Source organism: Homarus americanus, unplaced genomic scaffold (genome assembly GCF_018991925.1).
Source record: "Homarus americanus isolate GMGI-L3 unplaced genomic scaffold, GMGI_Hamer_2.0 scaffold40248, whole genome shotgun sequence".
In the NCBI taxonomy this organism is placed as follows: Eukaryota; Metazoa; Arthropoda; class Malacostraca; order Decapoda; family Nephropidae; genus Homarus; species Homarus americanus.
Window position 1 is genome coordinate 1,895,738 of NW_024712526.1, and position 11,410 is coordinate 1,907,147.

The 11,410-nt window shown below is 51.5% G+C and overlaps 1 protein-coding gene across 1 annotated transcript in view; it reads right to left on the reverse strand.

The window, feature by feature from the left end:
• Positions 1-890: 890 nt before the first annotated feature.
• LOC121863378 overlaps positions 891-11,410 on the reverse strand; it is a 50,744-nt gene continuing 40,224 nt past the window's right edge. The window contains exons 5-6 of the mRNA XM_042361997.1: positions 2,193-2,585; positions 891-917 (exon numbers count right to left, since the gene is read on the reverse strand). Of these exons, the coding sequence (XP_042217931.1) occupies positions 891-917; positions 2,193-2,585 (420 nt within the window). The remainder of the gene's footprint in view (positions 918-2,192; positions 2,586-11,410) is intronic.

Consider the following 11,410-nt stretch of genomic DNA (forward strand, 5'->3'; position numbering starts at 1 on the left):
ATCATTGTACTTCGTTCAGTTACGTATTGCTTACTCGGTTAATTAATCATACTTGGAGCTGGCGGACTGAGTCGCCCCTGGTGGTCTGGCGCTCAAGATTAGAAGAAACGCAAGTCCAGAAAAACCGTGAGGGCAAACTTTTCAGGTGAGGTTGTAACTCTTAGACAATCACCAGAGAGTGTTGTGGCGGCACGAGTGTGAGCTCTTTCAAGAAGACTTGAGCCAACACTGGGAGGCGGGTTCAGGTACATTCAGGGCAGTGCATGCCCGTGTACCAGCAGTGCGTGGCAGGCGTGACCCGATCACTTGAGGCGGCTAAGCTGACGATCTTTTGGTGAAGAATATAAATGAAAAAGAGAGCGTGACCGATAAGCTAGCGGTATAAGCCGATCGATGGTGAAGAGGATAAAAGTAAAATAAGTAAAAAGTAAACAAAATTCGAAGCGACAATCTAACAAAAAGTACACAAAAAGACCAAAACGGGAAAACTCTTTGAAGAAAAAATAGAATCCATACAGGAGAGAATGGAAAAAGTGTTTCAAATATCAGAAGAAGAAAATGAGCAATTTGATGATTTGAAAATCATATCTACAGAGAAGTGGCTGAAGTAGTGCATAGGATAACAATACCATGTAATTGGACAAAATGAGGCTCAACTCAATGAGACCAATTACAGAGAACTTTACACTACATCAGACACACTAAAGAGAAAAAGCACCAGGATTCACAAAATCTACAAAATATGATCTCTTGCCTACCCAACAACGTGCACACAAGGCGTCATTGAAATATTAAACTCAGCTTTGGCAAGTGGATACCTCATTGTGCATTCAAAATGCAAAACTCATATTCATACTGAAACCAGCTAAAGACTATCCTCAAGTAATTAACTACAGATCGATTTCTCTGCTCCGAAGCTATGGGAAAGAAAAACTATTTGAAAAGGCAATAAACGTGAGAATCAAGAAAACACAGGAGCGAAAACGGACTACTAAACCCAGACAACACGGTTATTTGGCGTATGGTATGTGGCAGTTGTCAAATTCTCTTTATATGGGCTCACACCGTACATACATGTAATATATCTAACACTCAGGATTGAGGTAGAATAGAAACCCACAATGCGTTTTCTGTATATATATATATATTGTTGTACAGTGCAGTGTTAAGGAGTTACTAGGTGAGGAGAAGCTTGCTCAGAGTTCCTGTTGGGCGAGGAGCTTCCTGAGGGAGCTGGTTGGTGAGGAGCTGTTGAGAGGTCTTGCTGGTCCAGTCGCTAAGTGTAGAATGACCTCCCCGGCCAGCCTGTCCCATATTTATATGATTCTGCTGCTTCAGGAATTGAGGCGCACGAGAGCCAATCACGGAGTAGAACAGGTGGTGGAAACTCTCTGATCCTGAGCTAGGTGGAAGGTCAAGACTGGAGTCAGCGATCGTACCCTCCTCTCCTTACTGACCTAGTCTCAGTGTAACTGGCTGTGCGCTGATTGGCTGGTAAGCGTGGCAGGAGCTCAGTTGGTAGTTGTAGGGGAAGAGGATCCACTACAATACTCCCCTCCCGTCCGGCGTGGCAGGGAGGCACGCTTGGCGACTCTGTCTAGTGACACAAAACTGTGGGAGAATCAGGGGGAGAAAGAGGGTTTTTGATTAGAGGTTGTACAGGCAATGGTTGTGCTGCTGCCGTGGCAGGAGCAAAGTCCTCAGGGTCACTGGCTGGGTTGTCTGGGTCCCGTCAGTGTAGGGGCCCGACAGCAGCAGGTTCTCCAACCAGCAGGGTCCGACAGCAGCAGTGTCTGACGGCAGCAGTGTCACGACAGCAGCAGGGTCCCTACAGCAGCAGGTTCTCGACAGCAGCAGGTCCACGACAGCAGCAGGGTCCGACAGCAGCAGGTTCTGTACGACAGCAGCAGGGTCCAGCAGCAGCAGGGTCCCGACAGCAGCAGGGTCGACAGCAGCAGGGTCCACGACAGCAACAGGGAGGTCCACTACAGCAGCAGGGTCCACGACAGCAGCAGGTTCTCTGACAGAGCAGGTTCTCTGACAGCAGCAGGGTCCCGACAGCAGCAGTCCACGACAGCAGTAGGGTCCGCGACAGCGGTGGAGTTCGACAGCAGTGGGGTTCAACGGCAGCAGGGTCCATGACAGCAGCAGGTTCGACAGCAGCAGGGTCCACGACAGCAACAGGGTCTGACAGCAGCAGGTTCTCTGACGCAGCAGGGTCTGACAGCAGCAGGTCCCGACAGCAGCAGGTTCTGAAGCAGCAGGGTCCACGACAGCAACAGGGTCCAAAATGCAACAGGGTCCACGACAGCTGGCAGGGTCCACACGACGCCAGTGGGGTCCGACAGCAGCAGGTTCCCGCTGAGCTTGGCGGGTTTCACGACGTTAGCAGGGTCCATGACAGCAGCAGGTTCTACCACAGCAGCAGGGTCGACAGCAACAGGGTCCACGACAGCAGCAGGGTACATGACAGCATTGGGGTCGACAGCAGCAGGTTCTCGATATTGCCAGGGGTTCACTATTGCAGAGGGTCGCAACAGCAGCAGGTTCTCGACAGCAGCAGGTTCCACGACAACAGCGGGGTTCTACGACAGCAGCAGGTCCATGACAGCGAGTGGGGTCCATGAGGCGCTTGGGGTCACGACAGCAGCAGGGTCCATGACAGCAGTGGGTCGACAGCAGCAGGGTCTGACAGCAGCAGGGTCCATGACAGCAGTGGGGTCCGACAGCAGCAGGGTCGACAGCAGCAGGGTCCACGACAGCAACAGGGTGCAGGACAGGAGCAGGGTCCTGACAGCAAGGTCCACGACAGTAACAGGGTCCACGACAGCAGCAGGTTCTTACTACAGCAGCAGGGTCCAATTACAGCAACAGGGTCCTTACAGCAGCAGGTTCCACGACAGCAGCAGGGTCCACGACAGCAACAAGGGTCGACAGCAGCAGGTTCTCACGACAGCAGCAGGGTCCACGACAGCAGCAGGGTCCTGACAGCAACAGGGTCTGACAGCAGCAGCAGGGTCTGACAGCAACAGGGTCCTGACAGCAACAGGGTCCACGAGCAACAGTGTGCAGGACATGGCGGAGTCGGCAAGGCTAGGGTCCACTGACAGCAACAGGGTCCATGACAGCAGCAGGTTCTACGACAGCAACAGGGTCCACGACGGCAACAGGGTTCTGACAGCAGCAAGTTCTCACGACAGCAGCAGGGTCCGACAGCAGCAGGGTCCACGACAGCAACAGGGTCCACGACAGCAGCAGGGTCCTGACAGCAAGTTCTACGACAGCAACAGGGTCCACGACAACAGCAGGTTCTCGACAGCAGCAGGGTGCAGGACAGGAGCAGGGGCTACCTAGAAAAGAGGGTGCCCAGGAAATGTCGTGGGCGGGTGTGCTGCAGGTGGTAACTGGCAGTTGACTGGGTGCAGGCATAGTTTGTTGGGGGTTGTCGCTGGGCTGGCGGCCCAATGGGTAAGGTGGTCGCAGCTCGACTCGGTCTATGCTAACGCTGTCGTTCGCTTATTCGATAATCGTCAGGAACTTCACTGAACGTGTAATAACCTGAAAAGGGTCCATCGTGGGGCGTTGTAGTGGTTTGCGGTGAGCATCATGCCTGACGAAAACTCTCGGCAGTGCAGGAGGGATGTGTTCAGGGGCCCGAGGAGGCTGGCGTGGGCAGTAGCCTGAATGCAGAAACTGCTTGTCGTGAAGCTTTTTGGAGTATGTGTGACGAACAGCAGGAGTGGATTGGTGGAGGTCAGGAGGTAGTGAGACTTTCACGTGAGCAAGGGCTCGCTTAGGGTGAGATCTGCTGGGCTACAGTCCATATCCTCCGTGTGAAGCACGGATGCCAAGGAGCATAAGGGTAGCATATCCGTCCAGCTGTCAGGGTGCTGTGCCTTGAAGGTGCATACTTCATGCCGGTGAAACCACTCTACCATGCTGTTGGATTGAGCGTGGGTACGGGTAGTGCGTTGCCCAGAAGTGCCAAGGAACTGTAGGAGGTGCTGCCAGAGTTGTGACTCAAACTACTCCTCGGTCAGTGATTGCTGGTGGGGGCCGAAAGAAAACCCAACCCGGACATGAAGGGCGCGGACAGTAGTAGTCTCTGCTGTAGCATTGGGCATGGAATTGCTTCTGTCCACCTGGTGAAACGGTGATGCAGGTGAAGATGTAGGTGCTACCGTAAGATGATGGAAGAGGTCCCACGATGTCGAGGTGTACTACTTGAAACGTCCTTGAAGGAGTGAGGTTTGTATGGGCCTGTGTGTACGTCGTATTTTTTGGGAGGACTGGCAGGCCAGGCACTGGGCAGCCCATTTCTTACATATCGGTCTTGATGCCGGGCCAGACGACATGTTGCGGAGGAGGCTGGGAGCCCTTTTGCGGGTGGCTGAGACCATGGATGCGGTTGAAAACAGCGGAGGTGGAGCCGAGAGGCACAGACGGTCCGGGCTGTCCACAGAATCATTCGCACCACAACTTGATGTTCATGCGGGGAATAGGGAGTTCTGGAGTGTGAGGCCTGAGGAGATGTCTTTTGCATGCTGCCAGGTCTTCGTCATTCTCTTGAGAGCGGTGGCGAGCTGCCTGTAATCAATGGGTGGGAGATGAGGGGAAGAATGCTATATGAGGTCTGTCGGAAAGTATCCAGCCATTACTATTAAATAAATATTATACCTAGGACAATTGGCGCTTACTTAGTCTCTCATATTACTCCCCTTGGGACCACATACTTCTCCCAGCGTCCACTTCACTTTTCAAAACAGTCTGCAAAGTCCTCTTTGGGGTCTTCATCATTCCTCGTGCATTCTCCTTAATCTCTGCCGTCCACATTCCTCCCTTTCAGACGATCTTAGCTTTGAGAAAAGCCAGAAGTCACAGGGCCGTAGGGGGGGCTGTAGGGGGGCTGAGAGACCTGGGTGATGCAATGTTTTGCCAAAAAACCCTGCTCGAGATGTGAAGAATGGGCAGGCGCGTTGTCATGATGAAGCTGCCAGTCACCACTTGCCCACAGCTGCGATGGTTTCTTCTTATCCATCCCTCAGCCGGCGAAAAACTTTGATGTATTACTCCTTCGTTATTGTTTGGCCTGGACGAGATTAAGGAAAATGCGACGAGGCAGCTGATGGAGATCCCGAGGACTTTCTGGGCTTTGATAAGGTGGAAGAGACGCTAGAGTCCCAAGAGCGTCGGCGATCTCGTTGTGGCTGCTTTTAATGTGTTGGACGTCGCTGGAGAACTCCGAGATGTAACCCAAGTGGCGAAGGACATGAGGTGTATATGACTGGGAGGCTGAAGCAAAGGTGTGGACGAGGGGCTTGTGATCAGTGAAGATGGTGAACTGACGGGCCTCGAGGAAGTGCTGGAAATGCTTGACAGCCAGGTATACGGCTAGGAGTTCTCGATCGAAGGCGCTGTACTTGAGGTGTGGTGGTTGAAGCCGTTGTGAGAAGAAGGCAACGGGCATGAGAATTCAGTTGATCTCCTGCTTTAAGACGGCGCCCACGCCAGTAGAAGAAGCGTCTGTTGTGAGAGTGGTCCGGGCGTTAGGTGCGAGGTGGGCCAGGAGGGTAAGGCATGTGATGTGCTGTTTGATAGTGGTGAATGCCGTAACAGCCTCTTGAGTCCACACAAGAGGCTTGTGAGACGTCTTTGGGAGTCCCTTTAGAAGGTCATAGAAGGGGACTAGGACGGTGGCAGCGTTGGCAATGAAGCGGTGGTAGTAGTTGACTAAACTCAGGAATTCTCGGAGTTTCTTCGCCGTTTCAGGTTTGGGGAACTCCCTTATGGCAGTTATCTTCTGTGTTAGGGGTTGGATGCCACTCGGCGAGACTCTGTGACCGAGGAAGTCGATGGAGGAGGCTCCGAAGACGCACTTAGCAGGGTGAACTTTCATGTTGTTGTTCTACAGGCGTTGGAGAAGGAGTTGTAGGTGGTGGTGATGCTCGGCAGGCGTCGACGATGCGACAAGAATGTCGTCTATGTAGACGGTGACAAAATTGAGGTTGCGAAGCATATGGTCCATGTACCTCTGGAAAGTCTGGGCTGCATCGCGTAGGCCAAAACTCATGAAAGTATACTCGAAGAGTCCGAACGGAGTGGTGATGGCTGTCTTCTGGGTATCTGCAGGTGCTACTAGGATCTGGAGGAAGGCACACTCCAAGTCGATCTTCGAGAAGATGGTCTTGCCATGAAATTTGTGGTGGAAGTGCTGGACATGCAGAATAAGGTACCTGTCACGTTTGGTGACGAGGTTCGGGGCTCTGTAGTCACCACACACCCTCCAGTCGCTGGATGATGGCTTAGGAACCATGTGAAAAGGCGATGCCCAGGGACTCTTAGAAGGACGAATGATGCCGTCTTGCAGTAGTCTGTTGAATTCCGCCTTGGCTGTGTTCAGGAGCCCAGGGCGCAGGCGGCGGGGGCGTGATAAGACTGGAGGTCCTTTGGGCTCGATGTGGTGGAAAATTCCCGACGTAGGTGGAGAGGGTGGAGAGACTCGGGGTGAGAAAAATTCCTTGAACTCTATGAGCAGTGGGGAGAACTCGTTGGACGGCGAGAGACATGTGATAGTGTCGGTGTCTTTGGCATGTGAACCCTGGATCTTGTGTGATGTAGGCTCATGGAGGAGGCAAAGATGGCTTGGGTCGACGCCGAGCTTATGGAAGGTGAGGAAGTCGAAGCCAAGGATGGGTTGAGACACGTCTGCGACCACGAATGACCAGCGCAGAGTCTTGGGAAGACCGAGGTCTAAGGCGAGGATGTGTGCGCCGTAGGAGGCAATGGGGGTACCGTTGGCGGCAAACAGGTCATAAGAGGGTTGCTTTGACGTGTTTTGTAGTGAGGGAGGGATGAGGCTGACCGATGAACCTGTGTCGACGAGGAATTTCATGCCATAGGTGAGGTCGGTGACGTGCAGTAGTGAGACGCCCGAAGGGACGGGGGCTGAAGCGTCTACCAATCCCCGTTCTTGCCGTTTCCCGAGTAGATGCAGTGGGGCTCACAGTGTTGAGCACTGGAGCCGAAACGTCTGTGATACCAGCAGAGGGTAGATCTGTTGTGCTGGGGGCTGGCGGCGGTTTCCGGGGCAGGAAGGGCGCGTTGGGGATTGTAGGGCACTATGCGTGAGTCAGGAACAGGCCCAAGCAGGCATGGAGGAGCAGAACTGTTCAATGGTGTCCATCCTGCGGTTCAAAGTTTGCAACAGGTCCCTCATGTCTTGTGAGGTATTGCTCGGCTGAGGGGTGTGGTCGTTGGGTTGTCCGCAGCGGCAAGGCATGCAGCAGCTCACTCGTTGAATATTCTGTCTGCCAAGGTTGCGTAGAGTTCTGGTGTCATAGAGTAATCTACTGCGGACAGGGTGATGCGTACTTGTGTGGGGAGCTTTTGTGCGTGAAGCTGGTGCAGGATAGAGTCGGGAAGTCTGTCTGTGTGCAGGGAGTTCAGCCTACACATCTCCTCCCAGAGAAGTCCTGGAGTTGAGTTTCCAAGGGAGATAGAGGATAGGTTCTGCAGGAGACTGGGGCGGGTCCATTGGTAACGCGTCTTTAAGGCATCCCGCAGGGTAGTGCATTTTTTGTTATCTGGAGGGTTGGAAATGGTCTGTGAGACTTGCGTGGCGACTTCCGTGGGCAAGGAAGAGAGCAGGGCGCCGTACTTTTGCTCGTCAGTAGCTTGAGAGACGATGAGGATTGCTTCCACATGATCTAACCAGTCCTCGACGTTGTGGTTGAAAGTCGGTAGAGAGATCCGTCCGTCCATTCTTGCGGAAGTGTGTCACACGGTCGTGAGATGGTGTCGTAGTGGGGTAGCACGTGGTGCGGGTAAGGCGGTTGGCCTAGGGTGGCAGCAGGCAGGACGATCGTCTCAGCTCCAGGAGTAAGGCAGCAGAAAGGAGTGTGGTGTTTACGGCTCCAGGGGTCACCAATTGTAGGTTTACATGAGATGTTTCTCCTCCATCCTGTGTGAGTGCGTCACTCCGGGGTCACCATGTGTGGGGTAAGGGTTGTTTGGTTCATACTCAGGATGGGATGGAGAAAGGAAACTCACAATGTGCTCTCTGTATACATATTGTATTGGATGTACAATACAGCTTGGTGCTGGGGAGTAGCAGCGTGAGTCCAAGTGTGATGTAGAGAGAGCTGGTTGGTGAGGGTGCTCAGAGGAGGACCAGCTTGTGGGTCGCCATGCTCGCCGGCGGGAGCGAGGGCCGCCAGGCAGGAGCGGAGGAGGTGGTGTTGCTTGCTGGTTGGTGTAGGTAGAAAGAGGTAGGTCACCACGAGGTCAGGTCTTATATAGCGGAGGTAGGCGTGCCTTAATAGTTGACCTCCGTCATGTAAGGCGGCGCTGGTTGACCTAGACCACGAGGCATACACTGGGGAATTCGGTGGGTCGGCTACTCAGCGACAAACAGCGTTTGTAGGGGAGGAATCCACTACACACTATTCACCAACCCCAAGTCCCTCCAAATTCCACCATCATCCTTCAAGTCCAGTTCCCGCACCACCAATCTACGCACCAGCATCAAGATCTCTTCATACTTTATTTCACCCATCGATTCGATTCGGACTTCGGAGCTCATTCTACTCTACTCTCCTGAACCAGCAAGACCTCCAAACAAGCTCCTCACCAACCAGCTCCCTCAGCAAGCTTCTCACCCAACATAACCTCTGAGCAAGCTTCTCACCACACAGCAACTCCTCAGCCCTGCACTGTACATACAATATATATATATGCTGATAACCACAAGGAAAGAAGAAAACACGAAAGCGCTTGGGAACTTCGTGTTTTCTTCTTTCCTTGTGGTTATCAGCATAGCACCTACATTACTTGCATATATATATATATATATATATATATATATATATATATATATATATATATATATATATATATATATATATATATATATATATATATATATATATATATATATATATATATATATATATATATAAAACGCATTGTGAGTTTCTATCCTGACCTCCATCCTGAGTGTGAGATATCTTACATGTACGTACGTATGTGAGCCTATACAAAGAGAAATAGACAAGCAAAGAGAACTTGACAACTGGCCACATACAGTACGCTGCAAACTCTTGGAAGAAACTGCCAGAAAGTATTGTGATGGCACCGAGTATGAGCTCTTTCAAGACCAGACTTGACCAACACTGAAGCAGGTTCAAGTATCCAACCAGGAGCGAACTTGTAACAATGGCTTTAAATTAGGCAAACTTAGATTTAAGCTCGAGATAGGTAAACATTGGTTTGGAAATATAGTGGATGAATGGAACAAGTTACCAAACATCATCATTAACTCAAATACGCTGGATAGTGTAGTGGATCCCTCCCCAACAAACGCTTTTGTCGCTAAGTAGCCGACCCCGCGAATTCCCCAGTGTATGCCTCGTGGTCTAGGTTAACCAGCGCCGCCTTACATGACGAAGGTCAACTACTAAGCCACGCCTACCTCCGCTATTTAAGACCTGACCTCGTGGTGACCGCTCTCTTCTAGCTACAGCCGCATCAAGCGACACCACCACCTCCGCCGCTGCCTGGTGGCCCTCGCTCCCGCCGGCGAGCATGGCGACCCACAAGCTGGTCCTCCTCTGAGCATCCTCACCAACCAGCTCTCACTACATCACTTTTTACTTTTTACTTTTATCCTCTTCGCCACTGATCGGCTTGTTAGCCGCTTGGGCGATCGGTCACGTCTCTTTTCATTTATATTCTTCACCAAAAGATCGGCTCGCTAGCCGCCCGGGCGATCGGTCACGTCTCTGTCACGCACTGTTGGCAAATACTGGGCATGCACCGGCTCCTGAATGTACCTGAACCCGCTCCAGTGTTGGTCAAGTCTTGTCTTGAAAGAGCTCACACTCAGTGCCGTCACAACACTCTCTGGTAGATTGTTCCAAGAGTTTACAACCCTCACTCCGAAAAAGTTTGCCCTCGGTTTCTGGACTTCGGCTTCTTCAATCTTGAGCTGCTTGACCCCTTGTGGGGCGAGCGTCCGCCAGCTCAAGGACTCTCCAACTGAGTGAGTGCTCCCTAAGAGATGTATACACCTCAACTAGGTCCCCCTTGCGTCTGTAGTATAAGCTAGGCAAGTTCAGGCATCCAATCTCTGGGGTAGCTGAGGTGCCCGAAGTGCAGAGCATTTTGGTGGCCCTCCTTTGAACATTTCAGCAACTGACAGTCCGCTTATCTCGAGGGACCAGATTATGAGGGCTGCTACTGCCACCATTTATGAGGGCTTGAACTCCCACCATTTATGGGGGCCTCTGTGTGCCAGTAACACTTCTTACTCTTATATTTATCACCATTGGTAGCGTGACGATAGGAGGCTCGTGGGTAGGTGTAATAGTATCAAGCAATAGAAATAACGGTAAATACTGTAGGTAAATAATAGAACCTTATACAAATACAAAGTTTATTTAAACATGAATATGAAACTAGAAGAAATTGGTTTGTACTAACAGACGAAATCTAGTACTAGGCCCTCAGGCTCAACATACTCACATACTGGGTGGATATATTCTTACTTCAACCCTACTGGGTGGACATACTCAATAACAACTATAATAGTCACTTAGCACCATAAATACTAGGGCAACACTCAGTCGTCAGGTGTGTTACTCAAGCAACAGCCATGGGGTCCAGCCACCATAGAGTACTATCCGACGAACTCTGGAGATCCCAGTGGTTAATTACCACAAATAGCCCTACTGAGTTAGACACTCATCCACCAATGATGGGGGCTGGTAGTGGTGTGGCCTGTGATCCGGCGTCACCTCGTGGACCGAGCGTTAGGGCCGGACGGGCCAGCTATGGGGGCTATAGGTAGTCTGAAAGTGTCTGACGGCCGGTCTCACGAAGGTAACAGATCTAGGACCTCGGACATCTCCCCAGACATAGTGGATACAACATCCACGCTACAGACACGGCCTAGGCTGCGTTAGGGACCTGTATGGATGAAGGACGGGCACTAACGGTTAATGCCGCGCCTCACTCAAACCTAGGCCAGGAGTCCAGCTACTCCGATTCCGATGAATTAATTTGGTACACTCTGACGTTGAAATTGAGACTATGAACTCATTCATTCTCTACTATTATCAACTACCAATGCTCTGACTCAGCTATCGAAAGCAAAATTAAATTGATTACAAAGGAATGGATGGCAACAGGTCCCAGCATACAGCGTCTGCTCCCACATAGACAAGGTAAAACAGAGAAACGGGGACGTTTCCACTGGGGGACTCGGAAGGTTTTGTGGACGTTTGAGTTTAATATGAATCCTTAAGGTTTTGGTTAGCTCTTATCATGACCATTACAAGATGGGGTGACAGTACTCGAATGAGGGGAAGCACTTACTCCTGAAGATCGTCACGAGGGTCTGGATATCTGAACG